General features: G+C 44.3%; 2 protein-coding genes across 6 annotated transcripts in view; one reads left to right on the top strand and one right to left on the bottom strand.

Moving 5' to 3' along the window:
- Positions 1-6,738: 6,738 nt before the first annotated feature.
- DPY30 (dpy-30 histone methyltransferase complex regulatory subunit) lies at positions 6,739-11,983 on the bottom strand. Of its 2 annotated transcripts, XM_086628014.1 has the most exons (5): positions 11,892-11,983; positions 11,328-11,587; positions 11,196-11,243; positions 9,743-9,885; positions 6,739-6,973 (listed from the first exon to the last, which is right to left on the bottom strand). In XM_086628014.1, the coding sequence occupies exons 2-5, from the start codon at positions 11,361-11,363 to the stop codon at positions 6,901-6,903; spliced, it is 300 nt and encodes a 99-aa protein (XP_086484140.1). In that variant the 5' UTR covers positions 11,364-11,587; positions 11,892-11,983; the 3' UTR covers positions 6,739-6,900. The 2 variants fall into 2 exon arrangements, with proteins under 2 accessions (XP_086484140.1, XP_009987245.1); XM_009988943.2 differs by lacking the exon at positions 11,892-11,983 and having other exon boundaries at positions 11,328-11,686.
- A 4,639-nt stretch (positions 11,984-16,622) lies between these two features.
- SPAST (spastin) overlaps positions 16,623-18,251 on the top strand; it is a 39,195-nt gene continuing 37,566 nt past the window's right edge. For all 4 annotated transcript variants that reach the window (XM_086631608.1, XM_086631610.1, XM_086631609.1 and 1 more), the window contains exon 1: positions 16,623-17,031. In XM_086631608.1, the coding sequence (XP_086487734.1) occupies positions 16,623-17,031 (409 nt within the window). The remainder of the gene's footprint in view (positions 17,032-18,251) is intronic.

The following is an 18,251-nucleotide window of genomic DNA, read 5'->3' on the forward strand; positions in this document are numbered from 1 at the left end:
ACTGGGTTTGGCCCGGCTCGGCTCCCGTGGACTAGGGGCCGCACGGGCGCCGCTCCCCCATTGGGCACGAAAGCAAAAGCCTCGCCGCCATTGGCCGCTCTCCCTCGCCGTTCCCGCCCACCGCTTTGACAAGGCCGGAACGGAGCGGCACCGCCTCGTGGGGGATGGGGAAGGAGGCGGGGTCCGGAGGGAGAGCTGCCCTCGGATTGGCCGGCCGCGTTGCCGTGGCGATCGCTTCTGGCCTCGCTGATTGGCGGGGCCGTGTCTCCGTGGTGGAAGGGCAGATTACGAGCGCGGGTCAGATGAGGGGAGGCCGGTCTGGCCGGGGGGCGAGCGGGGGCCGCGGGGGAGCCCCGCCCCGCCCGGCGCCCCCCCGCCCCGTCCCCGGGCCGCGGGGGGCGGTGGCGGCCCTCGCGCGGCCGCCGGGGCCCCTCTGCCTCGGCGGGTCGGCGTGCGGCCGAGGGACGCGGGAGCGCGGCCGGCTGCCGGAGCGAGCCCCGCTGCGGCGCGGCCTGGCGAGTCCCTGCCACCCAGGCCGCGGCAGGGGGTGGGGGTGAGCGGTGTTCCCGGGAGCGACGCGGTGCTTTCTGGCGCCCGGGGTTGTCCCCTCGCCGCGGGGAGAACACAGTGGAGCCTCCCGTGGCGCCTCTGCTTCCCCCGTCCCCGGTGCGGGCTGTGGGAGCGGTTCGGGTCGTGACGGCTCCAGGGATGGAGCATCGTTTCCCAAAGGCAGCGATTTCGGGCTCCCAGAAAGAGGGAGTTTGCTGGGCTCGCCCCTTTTTCCTGAGCTAGCATGCTCCTTTCCTACGCCTCCTTGCCCATGCCGTTACGGCTTCGGTACCGTGGCGTGCAGCGAGGGCTGTGGGAGTACGTTGGTGTAGAAGGCCCCAGTTCTTCCCAGCTTAATCCTTCCCCACCTCTTTATTTTTTATTATTATTACCTTGGTGAATGGACTGCTGTCATGAAGGCATCAAGCATAGCTCAAAATAGCTCGTAAGGCAGAACTGGAAAGGGGAGTATGGCCAGTGAAAAGGGTGGAAGGGAAAAAGCGATTTTAGCCACTGACGTGTGAGTTGCAACCAGGAGAGAGGGAAGCCACGACAGGAGAGATGAGGGGCTGCAGCCATTAAGGTATGAAGGCAGACTAATGCTTTGCGAGGTGGAAAATGTATGTGCCAGGTCAGGAAACCCATTCTCCTTCTCTGCCTTACGTCATTCTATTCTTCGAAAAGTCCTCCAGCCAGTTATGAGTCCATGCAAAATATAGAGCTTTTGTTACTTATTTAACAGTAAAACAAAGGAAACGAGTACAAAGGCATTGTTTGGAGTATGTCTTTAAGATCAAAAAGGCTGGTGCTGCAGAGATATGGCTGATGTCATTTTTATCAGTGAGAATGCTCCTCTGCACCCATGACTTTGGCCTCCCAAAGCAGCGGAGGGGCAATAAGGACTGGAGTCTCCAATTATTAATATTTGTAATAGGTTGTCATGAGGAAATGAGGCCTGACTATCCCAGCAATTGTCTAACGTTTTATGTGGCCTTTATTGCTCTATCTGTACTTACAGTATTCCGTTGTTGTGGATTATAACTGCTGCCTAGACTGGAAGTACTATCCTGCCTGACTACTTTGACATAAAACTGTATTGGCAGTTGTGATACCCGTTTATAACTCTCAAATCTTGTACATAAACTTCAGTACTGGAAATAGTTTCTGAACTGACTACTAATCGCTCAATAAAGTGAACTAAATGCAGCAGAAGATAATTTTACTCCATGGGGAAAAATAAATGTTGTGATTATATATTTACAAAAAAGGTCATGCCAGCATATAGTTCAAGTTTTTCATGCACCGTTGTCCCACAATCCACCAAAAACAGAGGAGGCTGCTAGGAGGAACATCTTAGGTGAATTGGAGGTCAAGGTAGTTGTTAACTATCTGGTATTCCTTTCTACCATTTAGAGGAAGAACTTTCATCTCCTCTAAGCACATCCTCTCCAATGAAAATATAAGAACTTCCAAGTGATCATCTAGATGGTTTAATGAGTAAAAACATTTTTATAAGTATTTTCTTCAGTGTTTCTACCTTTCTTTATGTAGTGGTTTTTTTCCTCTTCAGCTTGCCTTTTAAAATTTCTCAAATATATATTTGTTGTTGTTGCTGCATAACGCTTGGGCTTGATCCCTCTTCTCCTTGTGCTTCCTTTTTAAGTTTCCTTCTCCCTTGCTTTCCTCATTAACCTTTCTTTCCTTGTGTGTATTTTTTTCTCACCTGGATTAGGTGTAGATTAGGATGAAGTTTTTACTTTATGTAATGTGAACATAGTATCCATACAGATGCAGAGGAACAGCTGCAGCTCAGTGTTAGCAGGTCACAGAAAGGACAGGCTTTTTTGCTAATCCGTAGATTGTGCAACGTGCCACAAACAGTGTGGCAGCCTGTTTTCCAGTCTCTATCCTTCTCTGTTGCCTGCTCTCAATACAGAGCCTGGTGAAGCTGGAGGACATCCTCCTCAGTTTCTGCCTGTTCCTGCCAAAGCTTGTCACCCTTAGTGCTACATGGGGAATTCCTGCTGTTTCCACTGGCAAAGGTGACAGTAGGATTTTTTATTTTGTTCCCTGTCTCAGGTGGATATGATACCACTGAACAGTGTTTAGTGATTTGTAGGTTCCTCATTTGAAACTTCTATCACCTCCTGATCATGGATTGTCTCTTTGTTTAAGGGCTGGTGATGCGCCTCCTCAGTACCACATAATGTAAAGGAAAGAGGCAGAAACAGAAAAGTAGGCACCCCTTCAGTGAAATAGAACATGACGGTGCCGGGCTTCCTGGTGCTCAGGACATGGAAGTATGGAAGCGTTCTAGCCACAGGCTGAGAAACTGGGCTCAGCTTTCAGTGAATGCTGCGAAGCATGGATGAAGCTGAGAGATCCTCCTGCCTCCTGGTGATTCTTCCAAGCCTTGTTTGTATGGGGAGGAGTAACAGGAGCACTTACCTGTTCAGAGCTACATCAGTAATTTTTCCCTGAGGTGCAGGGGAGGGTTGACCTAATGCATGGACAGATCCCCCAGGTCAGCGTATCCTTGAAGCACAGACCACTGCTACACATGTATGGCGGTTTGTTCCTCACCTGGAAGAAAAGCATGAAGGCAGATTGTGGCAAGAGTACTTGTCAGTTAGCATGCCCTTAGCATGCAGTTTTCCTTGAGTAACATCTTGTGCCCAGCTTGGGTGGCACATGTCTTCAGCTGGCCCAGCTTTCAAGATCTGTTCCTTTCCTGTTTTTTGCTTTCATTGTCCTCTTGCACGTGGTTTATTTTGCCTTCTTTCCTATCATGCTTTTCACATTGTCCACTTCCTGTCTCCTCCCTTCTCAGGAAGTTGTTCACTGCCACTGTTATGCTAGGTTTTGCTCTTTATAAACTGTCATTCTCCATCTGAGGAACCTGCTGTTCCTAGCAGTCCTTCCTTCTGCTGTTAAAAGGAGGGGCTCTCCCTGAACTTCATGCTCCTTACAAGGGAAATATCTCCACTTCCTGTATAATATCATCTGAGATACTATCTGGGTAATTATCCATCTTGTAAATAGCTCAGTGAACACCAGAGGAAAAGGAAGGCCATATGTTCTCCAGGAGACACTTGTCAACCATCCAGCAGCCTTTTATCAATGTAGGCTCCTCTCAGAAAACTGGCTTATTATGCACAATTGCAAAACAAACTTGGAGAAGAAACACTGGGAAGAGGAATACGACAGGTTCCTAGTCAATGTTGCACTAGCACTGCTGTAAACTGCCCTGTAGTTATTCACATAGCATTTACATTTTAAGTCCTCGCTTAAAACTGTATTCAAATAGCGAACATTAGTAGTGCCGATACTTTTGTCATCATGGTAAAATGACTCTTTCTGTAGCAGCTGGTGTTCTGCGTTTCTGTGATCCAGGCTATGTAGTCACTCTTAAAATGAATTCTGACTATGAAATAGAGTAGGGAACTCAAGCTAAGGCTCAGCTAAGAATAATTTGTTACGTAATTAGTACAATGATAAGAATAAATCAAAACCTATATTCTGTCAAGCATGGTAGGCATAGGGATTTTTCTCATGTGTTTCCTTTCCATCCTACTGGTTTCAACTGCTTGTATCTTTCAGAATTTTTGAGATTTTTCGTTTGTTTGAAAGCAGACGATTTATTTCTAGAACGTCTGATGGGGAGATAGAAGTTCTTTTGATCAGACTGCATTTACAACAGCAACAGCACTTCAGGAAATGAAATGGCAGCTGAGACCTGTACTGATTTTGGAGAAAGTCCTTGATAAATTGGAGATGCAAGAAAAAAGATTTGGCAAGTCAAACTGTGGGTTTAGGTGGTAACAAGCTTCAAAATATAAGGATGTAGAACCCTTTGATCAGAACTGCTTTTAGTGGGAAATCCTTTCTTCTGTCACTGTCCCCTTCAAGGTAAAAGATAATGTTCTCGGTGGAAACATGTAAAAAGGCAGACTTCAAAATACTGCATATGAGTCATATATAATAATTTCACAGTTACTGAATAGTAACTTCTGGATATTGGATCTAAAATAGTCACCGTGAAAGGTGTGCTTCGGTGTTAACCAGGTATCCCGCATTACTTTCTGCTTAATTTTACTGCCCTTCAGAGAATATACTGATTTGGTTACCTACGATAGTGTGGAAAAAAATGAAAAATAATTGTTCAAGAATCAAAAGACAATGGCTTTCAGCTACTTGGCAGTGGTCTGTCATATATCTAAAGTTGCCATTTTCATTTGTTTCTTCAAGCTTTTATTCTACATGAATTAATAACTTGTGGCCCCTTACATGCTCTCCATTGTATAGATGAGTTCCTCGTTTTCATAAATGTAACATCACTTGGTTTTTAATTTGTACTTCAAAATTAAATACATTTATCCTGAAGCCCGCAGAACTGGCGTTTCCTGTGGAAAAACAGTACTTCTTTCTTTCTGGATTAAATTGGGATAGCAAGCATCTGCCAAGTCTCGACAGAATTTTAATTGTATTGTAGTGGGGAGTTTAAAACAAGTAAATGCTTTGAAAATTTGGACTTTATCATTACTTCCCTAAGAACTGGACTATTCAGATAGGATTTGATTATTCAGACAGTAACTTGCTATCTTCTTCCTGTTATATTCTCTATGCAGCGGATCCTAACTGGTGAAGCCAATTCAATAAGTAAATTGGTTGCACTTTTCTTGTTGACTTGTCATACCCTTGCAAGAATCCCTAAAATTTATTTCTCAGAGCTGGTGAGTTCACAGCTGCTAGTAACATTTCAAATTATTCTCTTGGAGGAAGCTGCCCAGAAAAGCCGCTGTAGTAAATCTATCATCACCTTGTGAACTTTGCTTTTTCACTCTCTTGAACTAGCCCAGATGGGACGACAACAGCAGGTGACCCCATGTACCAAACAGTGGCACCAACAGCTCACCTTCATGAGATGGTACTCATACTTTTTGATTCTAGGTTGATGCAAGAGTTGTGCAGAAAGCCAGTGTGTTTACACGCTTTTGTGCAGCTGCTTGGAGGGTGTTACTGTAAGATGAGAAATCTGATTGTATTCTGAATTCAGGCATTGTGATATATGATAGGAAAATTGCTCTGTCTAGGGAAGATCAATAGTTGAGCTGCTTCTTTTTGTATGGTCTTGCACAAATTGTCAACATAGAAATTGGGGATCAGCATAGAATTTTTTGTTTTGTTTCCACATGTAACAATGCTTACAATCTTGCAATGTTGTCACCTATGGATGAAACTCTGGAATGCTGCTTTAGCAATAAAAATAGCAGTACCAAGTCTTTATGGTGTCTCCTTGTCTTCACTTCAGTGTTATTACTCATTCTAGAAAGTCAAAACAGTTGTTAAAATCCTTTCAGTATCTTTTTTAAGCGTCGGTGTTTGATGGAGACCGTGTTCACCACAACACAAAAGAATTAGTAATCTCGCTCCACAGTTTCTGTACGTTTTCCAAAATAGAGCTTTTTAGGCTTGGTTTTGGGTTTGCAGGTTTTTTCTTGTTCCTCAGTCTTACTGCTCTTGGACTACACTAATTCAATGTTTCCCTTTTAGCATATTAAGAAACATGTAAAATATTGAGAGCCTTCCTACTAGGACTAACAGCCAGATCTCATCAGAAGACTCAATATTTTACTGGATAGATTAGGATTATCTTTGACAGAGAAAGAATGCTCTAACTGTGGGACAGCAGTACAGAGAACTGAATTACAGAACCTCTGTAAGTCCCTTCGAACTTTGTTCTGCGTTTCAGTTGAATCCAGCACACCGGTCACAGGAGATCAACGACAAATGTTGAACAGCACACTTGATCCTAGTGAATACTTGAAATGTTGGACAATGTCTGCAGCTGATCTGTTCAGCTCCTGAACCCAATTCTTTTAACTAAACCATTTTCCTAGTGTTCTGAAGCAAGATGTCCCCTCTCTACTTAATCAATCCATCTTCAAAATAAATTCCACCTGCCCTTAACTTGCTTGCCTTCTGTTTAGGTACCTTGCACGTGAAGGGTGCTTTATAAAATCAACATTGTCAATCGATGTGATTCCCATAATAAAATCTTTCCCCTTTGTTTCATGCATTCAGGTGATGCAGCCCCACAGAATTATTCAGCCTTTCATCATCAGTAGTGCAGTTTCAGTACTTTATTTTGAAAGTCTCTCAATAACTAGTTTAAAACAAGTGAACAAATGAAATGTAAAAGTGTTGTTTATTAAATAACTCAAAAGGTAAAACAAATTGTGGGATTAAGAAAGACAATATCATGGTTCCAGAGGATTTTTACAGCAGAAAACAAATTGCAGCAAAGGAGCATTTCAATCTAGCAGCCAAATTGTCCTCATTTTTATGGAGTTAATTTCGGTCCTCAAATTGTGACTTGTTTTTTAAAAGATATGCTGCTAGAAATTCAATGGGATTTGGCGGTCTGTAAAGAAAAAAGTAAATCAAAAGCAATTATTTTTTGTTATATGAAATTAGGTAGCTGAAGAACTAATCACGTTCCCTGAAAAGCAACACACAACTCCTCACAAACACTTATCAGCATTGATTTAGGGATGAACAACTACCTAGAGTTAACCTGTACATTTCCAGTTTGTCTCATGAATAAGTTTTTACTGAGTCTTAGTCACCACTGGTTCAACGTTTACATACCTAGAACTAGAGTATATCCTGTAAGCATAAATACTGCATGTTCATCATTGGAAGTCACATGCATTTGCCTATGTTTTTAGCTCATGCTATATCAAGTAAAAGTTAATCTGTCAGTGCTGACCGCCTCCATTTTCCTGAAATGGTTTTTGTGTAGCTTCTGCATTACAGCTGTTTGCATGGTTTCTGGTAACTGCCGTTTCTTTTTAGATGAACGCAACAAAAGTGCTGTAACTTGCAAGTCAATAATACACGCTTTTGATCGCTGGCCTTAGCCTGTAAGATTCTGTTTTAAAAGCTCCCTCAACTGCAGCACATGAATCCTGCTAATCTGGATTCTGCCTGCAAAATGAACAGCACACTTATTTATTCCACACTGCGTGAGACCAAAGGTCCCTGTAGTGAGCAAACATGCCTATAAAAAGCATAAAGAATGGAAGAAGCATGCAGAGATACTTTTTTTTTTTTTTTTTTTTTAACCATCTTTTTGGCCTCCAACATTCACAGTTAACCAGCTTCCTGAGCTAGCAGCTTTAATAGCCTTGGGTGGATTCCTGTACGACTTTGACCAGTTGCCCCTTGAGCCCAAATAAAATATCAATGTCCTCAACCTGATGCAAGTTATATAGCTTAATTGTGTGACCTGTGAAGGATCACCTCCTTTTCTTCACTATGAGTTCACTACCTCTTAGCTCAATTTGATTACTGTATCAGAATAGATAATAAACAATCCATACCAATATAGCATCTCCATGCCATTAATGATTTAACAGATCCTAGTATATTCTCTCTCAGAAACCTATTTTCCAGGTTAAAGTATCATCTGTTCAATCACTCCTTACACAGACAGCATTCCATGCTTCTGACCACCTTGTCACTCTTCTTACTTTTTCCAGAATACCCGTACCAGAATATAGGGGAACTGGAATTACATCCAATATAAGAAGACTATACATGTAAAGTGACATTATGCTTGGTTTTACCCCTTCAATTTGTAAGTCTGACCACTCAGAATTTATTTTTGATTGAGAAAGGCATTGACATATACATTTCACAGTTTAAACATATTTTTCACAAGGGTAATTGTGAACTCAGAATCTAGCATCTTGTCACTGGCGTTAGGGTATTTATTACCCTCCTAGGTGCATAATTTTCTGTTTATTTGTATTCAATTTTTCATTTTTTTTTCACAGATTCAATTTTTCATAGCAGTCTTCCATAGTTTCACATCAAATTTATGAAGTTCCTGTGCAAGTATTTACAATCAATCAACTTTAAAAAAAAAAAAAAGGAAAAAAAGACAAAAAAAACCCAATCTATTCATTAAAATTCAGTACCATTAACAAATTTTGTCAGCCACTTTTTCTAATAGTTATAAATGATCCTTTCTGGGATTCTAGTGTTGAGCTCATTTCACCATGAAAATTCACCATTTACTTCTACCCTCTATCTCTTATCTTCACTGGTTCATTGTCCATATAAAGGCTTTTCCTTTAGTCCCACAGCAACTTACTCTTTTTAAAAGTCTTTAGTGAAAGACTGTGCCAGAAGCCTTTCGGAAATTTAAGCAGACACTATCATGTGGATTCATGTTTATGTGTGCTCACTGACTCCTTCAGTAAACTCCAAGAGACTTATAAGCCCTGACAAAAGTTGTGTTGACTCTTCCCAAATATGTCATTTATCCCTATGCTAACTATCCTGGATGACAATTTCTCCTGAATTCCAGGCATAGTCATCAGATGTACTAAGCTGTACCCTGTACATCTCTATATTCCTTAAAAAAAAAAAGAAATTAACATCCATTAGTTACTTTCCAAAGCAGAAGATTATACAGCAGAGCTGACGGTTAAGCTTTGTCACCCCTGAGGTTTTAATATGCTCAACTGAAAAGCCCATTTGACCTTGGCAGTTTGATACTGTCAGTCCTATTCCTGTACGTTCCCCAACCTCTTCTATCAATGTTCCAATTTCAGACCTGTGGTGAATCCCCATAAAGAACAGCTCCCTCCACAGCGAAGAAAGATTTTTTTAAAAAAAGAAAAAAAAAAGCGTACACACAGGGTGTACGTTCTTAGGTCCTCTTTTGCCTAATTAGCTGTCTGTACAATGCGGTTCAAACTGTCGGGCCCAATTCGTCCGTCTGTCTGTCTTTTAAATGGCAAGCAGAACTTTTAATGATTGCACACTACGAAAATCTTCTTCAAACTAGAACTTATTGCCTTGCTTCTATAAAGGTGAATTATGTGATAAAATTAATTTTAAAAATACCTTTTTCCCTCCAAAACCTTTACAGTAGCATACCTCACTGGGAGAGCAGAAATTCAATAAATAACACTTATCAGGCCATATGCACCTGAGAGGAACACGTCCTGCATGGTCAGTCACAGTCACTCATAGGTTCATAAACCTGTTGTATCGACTTTCTTACAACTAGTAAACTAGCAAACCCACGTCTGGTGTGTGAGGTCTGAAAAGGTGACATACTACCCAAGTTCGAAACCTACTTTTTTCCTAAGAACAAAGGAACACTGAAGCATCTTACCTCTCTTTTGCAAGAACAGCAAGTCCTTGTAGCAAGATAGGTACAACTGTCTGATCCAAGTAGGCACGTGTGGGTAATGACTGAAGATCCACCTTCTGCTTTGATGTTTTCTCTGCGTTTATTTTCTCATTTTCTACTATCCTCTAAAGTAGAAAAAAAAGTGAATGAACATTGATAATAGCAGCCACATCTACTCTGAAGTATGAGGGCAAACTAAGTACCAATTTCTCAGCAATTCACTGGCGATAACTTCTTTACATCTTGTAAGAAAATTCAATCGTGTATTTTCCCTTGCACAAAAATCTAATCCAGAGAACCCTTCTGTTAAATTCTTATGTCTTGGGGAAGCAATGTTAGGAAGTCGTAAGTTTTCCAAAACAGAAGACACCCAATCTCTATCATTGTTATTTCTGCTTTTGCATTCACATTTAAATTCTACACCACTGAGACAGGAATGACTACCAACAAGAACGGTCCCAATTAAATGGCTCCTGTGTGCATGCACTTTTAACACAAAATGCTAAAAGCACTAGAAATTCAGGTGAAGTCTGACAAAGGGGACTCTGTTAAAGTCAAGCACTTTGAGACCGTCCTCTATTAAAGCAGAGATGGACACTTTGAAGAAAACATACGCAAAACGCTTCCAGGTGCCTTTTGATCAAAAAGCGCTGAATCATCTTACACCATTAACTGTAGTTAAGAAGGATACTCTGCCACTGTCCATACACCAAACTTATTCAATGCAACATACACAAATCTATCGATATGGGATCAATGTATCCAACGTGTCATGGTTCTGTAGTGGAAGTTGAGGCAGATAGACAAGCAGTTATCAGGGAGAGGAGTCATAAAGGACATTTAAGAAAAGTTTCTGCAAAAGCTTAGCATAGCGCAGGAGCTTATAACAGAGGGAGACTGAAGGCTTTTCTTTAACGAGGAAGACTAAAAAAATGTCATAAAGTTATTATTCTAACCCATGCTGTTACCAACAGTGGAGAGAATTTATGGTGTCCACTCTTTCTCAGCATAATTAAAGATAGCTTGGATTATTCCAATCCAATATTTCTAATTACAAGGATATGAAAAGAATCCCTCTCTTTGATACTTTTATAGAAATCCCATTAACTCCTCCTATTCCCCTCCCTATAATAAAAGTCTAGCTGGCTTTTTGTGGCACAATATATTAATGGAACATACCATACTTCTAAAAAATCCCACCTCATTAAAATGTTTGTAGTTACTTAAGTACCATTTAGTATAATGGAAGCAACACAACAGCAAACATATTAATTAACAGCCAGTTATGCAAGCGACTACTATCTGTTGGTTCGGTTTCCACCTAACTTTCTTGGGAACATTACATAGGCTTAAGTTAGACTGAAGACGCAACATTTTTCCCTTTGATCAAGAATGTGACTTCCACTGCACTTTACAGCAATGAAATCTTTGTTACCTCTACGTTTTCAGTGAGGCCGTATTCAGAATGGGGGTTTTCTGGAACCTGGAAAATAATACACGGTCAGCAAAGCAGAAATGCACCTCTTACACGTGTAGCATGATGCATGTAAAACACTTCTCGCAATACCTGCGGCTGTCCCTCCATCATCTGTTCTGCCTCCATGATTTGAAAAGCGGAATTTCCTGGATGTACAGTGATCTTGGAAAGCAATAAGAAAAGCGATCAGCAGGCTGAGGTGAAGACAAGCGGTAGCTGACTGATATTGCATCACTTGGTTACCACGGCGCAACCAGTACAGAGCGGCCGGAGTTGCTCTGCGCTCCCCCGCTGCCAAACTTGTACACGCTTTTCCCCGCACACAAAACTGGGAAGTGTCTTAAGGTTCGCTGAAGAGAACGGCACCGACATGAGAAAACACGGCACCGATCATTTAAAACAACGGTCCCCAGCACCTGCCCGCGCCCTGCCCGGCCGCCCGAAGGAAGACGGAGACATCTCCTTCCCGCCCCCCTCCCGCCCGCCGTGCCGCGTTACAATGCCGCTGCCACGGGACCCCCCCGCCGGCGGGGCCGGGCCGGGCCGGGCCGGGCCCCTCCGCCCCGTGGGCCACGTGCGAGCGCCGGCGGGGGACGGCCCCAGCCACGCCGCACCCCGCGGCGAAGAGGCGACCCCTCCTCGCACCGCTCTCACCCGCCGGCAGGCCCGGGGCTCGGCGGGGCACCGAGAGCCTCTCCACCGCAACCAGAGCCGCTGCCGGAGATGTCGTAAATTGTTTCGACGTAAGTGAAACGGTCGCGCTGCCGCCCGCCGCCAGCCCCAGCGAACTGCGCCTGCGCAGCGCTGGGTACCCCACCCCGGGCTGCGGGCGGGGGGAAAACAGATAGGGAGCTCGAGCGGCCGCTGATTGGTGCCATCCCGGGGCGGGGCCTTCTCGGCGCCCTCCCATTGGCGGGTGGGCGCGCGGAGGCGGGGCGGCGGTTCTTCGGCTGTCAGCGAGCGGCTGCGGGGCTGTCGTGAGGGGCTGGGCGGGAGGGAATCGGTCCGCACTGGGACCGAGCCGCTCTGACTGAGGCGTTTTGTTTTAAGGTGGTTTTACTCACCGCCGCGGTGACCTCGTCCTGATCTCTGTAACCCGTTTTGAGGTGCCGCCTGAGGAGCCGTGGTTAAGGCCAGTTGTGAGGGAAGAATCACCTGCAGGTGATTCCATTTGCAGGTGCCTTGTCAGGACTAAAACCGGTGGCATGTTGCTGTTCTCCAGGAAAGCTTTTGAAAAACACTGGCATCTGGAAGCATTGTGGTACAGAAATCTACTAATAATCAACGTGGTTTGATGTCTGAGGAGCTCACTGTGAGGCTTGTGCAAAAAATAGCTGCTGAAGCTAACTTTGAACTGAAGAGTGGGCTTTGTTAGTGTAGTGAAATAACCTTTCAGAGCTGTGTAGGCTACATTGTTTGCAAAACAACGACTTGGCCATTAATTTTGCACAGTTATTTCTTGTTAAGAAAAATATATCTGCTCATTTCTCTAGGTATCAGCTTTAATCATCCTGTCTTGACTTGAAGCTATCAAGAAATGGAAAATCTACTGCTTCTTTAGTAGTTGTACTGTTAGAAATTGCACCAGTGTTTGAACACCTATGCTTGATTTCTTTGTTGTTGGTTTTTTGTGGTTTTTTTGGTTTTTTTTTCATTAGGAGTTACATTCTGTGTCTGGTAACATGGTTTGTGCTAGTAGATTAAAAAGGCCTTTAGAACCTTTTTCTTTTTGGCTTGAGAAAGAAGGTACATTCCTGTTGGCTATGTCTATTTTTTTTTCCTTAGAAAAAATAAACTTTGTTGTTGTTTTACAACACTAGGTCTATTCCTTTTACTGTTGTCTTGCTGCAGTGACAACAATGCATATGAATCATCTAGCTGATGCTCTTAAAAGATAAGCAATATGGAGAAATAACTGAAAATGCCACGTTCTCATTAAATTATGCGCTGATGTAATAATCTAATTCTTAATGGTAATGAAGTGTGTTTACCTCAGTGAATTTGAAATAACGTTTACAGATCTGACTGTTATCAGCGTGATCAGCTGGCTCAAAAACTGTGGTGCAGTCAGTCAAAGATCTGATACTCAACTGAAGGACTTGGAATTGTACGAGAACCACATACTGTCTTTGTGTCAATTTGAGTAGCTAGTGCTGGCAAACTTAGCTGGTGTCGAGGAGGCTAGATGAAAACACAGAAGACAAAATCCTGAGATTTTTTTCTAAAACTTAAACAGGAATACAAATAAATTCTTAATATGAACAGCTAAGGGTGAAGAGATGCAAGCTGTTCGTTTCATTTTGAAGCTCTTTCCTAATTTTTCATCATGTTCTAGCACTGACATTTTAGAGAAGTACATTTAGAATACCTAAATTTGTTGTAGCAATGGCTACCAAGGAAAAAAAATTCCTTTTATCCCCAGCTTCTGTTTTCCCATTTATACATTCTCTGTTATATTCAATTCTTGCGATGATGTCATGTTGGGAGTGAGAAAAGGTTTCCTAACTTGACCTTTTGTGCCATGGTAAGTTGTGGTGTCCGGGTAGTTGCACCTTTCTAATTCCTATGATTGCGGTGCTTGTCTACTCCAATTCCAAAACTCTTCACTGAGATACCACATTTTACCTCTTGTATTTTATTAGTCCTCAGTCTTCAGGGTGAAGTCAAGTCAGGTGGATGAGCTGACCTAACAGTTGCCCACTCCAGAAAACATGAGGTTTCACTTCTGCCCCCACCCTTTTTCTGGTGTTCCTCAGGACCCTTGCTGAGCTGGGACATCTCACTAAGTCAGCAGAAAGCAATCTGTTGCTCTAATTTTTTTTTTTTTTAAGGCGCTTTTTTTTTTAACTACAGTAATTTTATGCCAGATTATTAATTAGAATAATTCACAGACAGGTCCCGATGAATGCTTGAGCCAGCTTAATACAGGAGAGTAGGGTGATTCAACTTGCAGATCACTAAAATATTTAATAGCCATAATAGTGAGCTGATTCTGTAGGTTCTCACTAAAAGCATTATTGTTTGCTCACAATTCCTGACTGACATCTACTTCTGATGCTGCATTTTGTCTTAACAAAATTCCCCAACAGGTGCACTGTTTACTAGTGCATCAGTCTATATTTTATTGCCATGAGATAGTCGCATGACTTACAAAGGTCTCATTTTAAGTTTTTTAAAAAGTAAAAATAACTGAATAGATTGAGTAGTCAGGATTGTTTGAGATTCATTGTTTTCCTATTGTCATTCAATCTGTCCCTTAATTTATTAATAACTTATTCCTTTACCAGCTTTTCCACTATTTTGCTTGGAAATGGGATGATACTTCAGAGAGCAGATGGATAATAGAGACTGTAGATTGGTAATCTGTTGTTGCATGGTTTATTTCACTTGATGTTTTTGAATGCTACATAGTATTAACACTGCTTGAAGTTTCTGGAATTTCCTTTAGTATTGCAAAATTTGTTAGATTTTATATCAGGAAATAAGAGATACATATTTTTTTAAAGCACAGTTAGATATATTGGAAAAAAAAAAAGTTAGATACTGAACTTTTTCCGATCATGAGTGGACTGGAAAATACTTAACGATATTTTTACAATAGAAGAACATCACGCTTATTACAAAATACAGAATAAAAATACTTCATGAACCTTGCTGCGTTTTTTTTTTTGGCACTTTCTCTGTCTAATAATGGTTCCAGGTCATGAATAGTTATTTTATGTTATATATGTTAATAAAGTTCTGTATTTTATACAGTAAGAAAACTAATACTCGCTCCTGTTAAAAGAAAAACACTCTCTTTAGTCATTTAAGAAAACCAATACACACTATGAGGGGGAATGTTCTGTACTAGAAGTAGCTATATGTGGCATAAGCAAACAAGAAAATAACTCAGTAGTTTTACAGTAATTTAGGAAAAGACAACAAAACATTGGGGAAAGTAGTGATTTCAGTTTGGCATATCCTTTTAATTAACGCAGCCCACCACCCTTGATTTCTTGCTATACGCTGGTGCATTGAATTAATTTGTAGTATCGTTCTATACTTTTGGGACAGTCTAAGGTACTGTGTGCAGTTGTGGGCGTCAGGGAGAGATGACCTGTCATAATGTAACATCAGTAGCTCTGGTCTTTCATTTGTAGAACAGTGAGTGTGCGACAAAGCTAAACAAACAAAAACCCAACAAACAAACTAAAAAAACACATAAAAATAAGAGGGGGAAGACTGAAGCACAGAGGAAGGGGTTTGCTGTAGTGTTGAATATAGCGGTAGGAAAAACAGGACCAGAACTTGGGAATGGGGATGTGTGGATGCCTCCCCTTGTTTGGTAGACCAAATGTACCACAGCATTTTAAGATCTGAAATAACCAAAGCAGTAGGGAGGTAAAAGATCTGTCTCATCAGGGAGGACTCAAATAAATAAATATTATAGTTGGGCAAATAATTGGTAGCAGTGGCTTGGACAACTGGGTATTCATATTTGTAGTAAAGGGGGGAAAAAGTTAAGGATTTTTTTTCCAAAATGATGTACTTATAATGTATATTCAGTTAGATTAGTTTCCTCCATGTGAGGAGACAGTCCTGTCATTTCAGTTACAGAAACGTGGAGCAGACAAAGCATTGGAGGCTATTCTCTCGGGGGCAAGTCTCCAGCGGTGGGAGGACGGACACAAGAAATCACTGCGTGTTACACACCTCCCAGTGAGAGGCCTTGACTTTGGAAAAGAGGGAATTCCCCTGGACCCTCCTCACCTGCCTCTAAAAACGACTGCACGCGGGAAGTGACATGAGGTACCTGCACTGCGTTTTGCCTGCGGGGCTGCTCGCAACTCCAGTTAGAATAATTAATTTCATTAAATTATTCATCACCTCTCCACTCAGTGCATTTCAGCACGCTGAACTCCCACCGTCTCAGGCAAGGCCGGAGCGGGCTGACGCTCCCCAGGCACAGCGCCGACGGGACGCAAAACTCCCTCGGCCCGCCGCGCCAGGCGCCCGCCCTCCTTCCAGCCGGGATCCCCGCCAGAGGCCGGGCCGCTGACCCCAGCAGCCGGGCGGCGGGGCCGCCACCTACCGCCCGCCTCAGCCCCCGGGACTACGCTTCCCGGCATGCACCCCTCAGGCCCCGCGGAGCGAGCGCTGCCGCCGGCCGCCCGAGGCACGCCGGGAGCTGTAGGCGCCCCGCGGCGCCATCCCCGCCTCCCATTGTCGCTGTGGCTGCGGCGCACCCACAATAGCGGCGCTGGGGGCAGCGGCGGCGCCGCCCGCGCTTGGTGAGGGCCGCTGCGCACTCCGCCCCCTGGGGCCGAGCGAAAGGGGCGTCGCCGCCGCCGCCATGGCCGGTTGTTGTCAGTCCCTGGCAGCGGGTTATGGCGACGGCGGTGAATGAATTCTCCGGGCGGAAGAGGGAAAAAGAAGGGCTCAGCCGGCTCCAGCTCCGCGCCCCAGGCCGCCGGGGCCTCACCCTCCTCGCCGCCCGGGCCGGGCCCCCCCGTGCCGCCGGCGGGGGCGGCGGCGGCAGCGGCGTCCCCTCACAAGCGGAACCTGTACTACTTCTCGTACCCGCTCTTCGCCGCCTTCGCCCTGCTCCGCTTCGTCGCCTTCCAGCTCGGGCTGCTCTTCGCCTGGCTCTGCGAGCGCCTCTCCCGCGGCGCCCTCATGGCCGCCAAGGGCAGCAGGGCCGGGGCCGGCAACGCGCCCGATCCCGGCGGGGCGCCCGAGACGGTGCGCGCCTGTCACAAGCGGGCCTTCGAGTGCATCTCCATGGCGCTGCGCATCGACGAGGACGAGAGAGGTAGGGGAGCGTCGGCGGCCGCCCCGAGCTGCGGGGGCAGGCGGGCCGGGCCGGGCCGGCCGGTGTCGGGAGGGCGGGCAGGGCCTGCGGGCCGTGAGCCGGGGGAGCGGGGTGGCCCTTTGAGTTAAAACCAAGCAACGCCCGCTTACGTGAGAAATACGGGTTGCGAAGGCTCTGCGCGGCGGGGCGAGCTGCCCGCCGGTGTCCGCAGGCCGTCACCCCCCGCCGGGGCCCGGGGCCCGTCCCTGCGTCGCCGCAGCCGGCTGGCATGGCTCGCATCAAAAAACGGCGGCTCGGACGCACTTTCCTCGCGAAACAAGTCTTTGCGTTTCGCTCCAGTAACTTTAAATTAAAGTTTTTGATGCGGAGGTCTGGGCGAGGCGGTTAAAAATCCGGGGGTGTGACTCTGACTAGCTTTCGGTTTAACCCGGTTTATCCCGACAACAAAAGCACCGGGAACAATAATAAGGGTGCATCCTTTAATGTACCGTCTGACAAACGGTGGAAGCGTTGAAGTGAGTCTTCGGGAAACTTGACTCTCAAACTGCCCGTTTGGAGTCATCTGACTTTTAAAGAGGGAATATTTGTTAGTATTCTGGCATTTGCATTTTAAAAATATTTCTCTTAAACTGGCATGCTTACTCTTAAAAAAACTGTCACTATGTGACTAGAAGATGTTAAGGAGGATAATTAGGGTTTGACTAAATAAAACACAGGAATGAGAATTTTTTTTTTTTTTCTGTCTGGATGGAAAAAAAAAAAGTGCAGCCATTGCTAGTGCATTTGATTTAGCCATTTAGTCCAAATGCAGCAGCAGAACTCTGTCACTATCCAAAAGGTGGTCCTTAGGGGCATGCCGTGCTGGGTTTTAAAATTCTTATACCCTTTCAGTTGAGCTTTAGTGAAACTGCCGTCCTAGAGAAGGAGGTTAAAAATACAGGAATAGGCCTTTGATAGAAGCTACATGCTGAGAGCACCATAAAAGCGAGGGTTGTGTCTTGCTTTGCATTGACAATTTGGGAGTGGCAGTGGTAAGCTCTAGAAGAAAAACACCCACCATGTGCAGCAAGGTTAGTTCAGAACAGGTGTACAGTATAAGAGCATTGAGGGTCATAGGAGCAAAGCATGAAAGAAGGTGAGGTGGCTTAAAACTTCAGTGTTGTTGATGATTGCTCTGTGAAGAGTAGCTAAGTCTTAAATTATCAGGTGCCTGTTCCACT

Source organism: Tauraco erythrolophus, chromosome 2 (genome assembly GCF_009769465.1).
Source record: "Tauraco erythrolophus isolate bTauEry1 chromosome 2, bTauEry1.pri, whole genome shotgun sequence".
Taxonomy (NCBI): domain Eukaryota; kingdom Metazoa; phylum Chordata; class Aves; order Musophagiformes; family Musophagidae; genus Tauraco; species Tauraco erythrolophus.

Excerpts from the sequence above, each read along its gene's own strand:
- DPY30 (XM_086628014.1), bottom strand. The coding sequence starts at position 11,363 with ATGGAGGCAGAACAGATGATGGAGGGACAGCCGCAG. Across the intron at positions 9,886-11,195 it reads GCCTCACTGAAAACGTAGAG|AGGATAGTAGAAAATGAGAA; the intron begins GTAACAAAGATT and ends TTTCTACTTTAG. Across the intron at positions 6,974-9,742 it reads GCTGTTCTTGCAAAAGAGAG|ACCGCCAAATCCCATTGAAT; the intron begins GTAAGATGCTTC and ends TTTTCTTTACAG.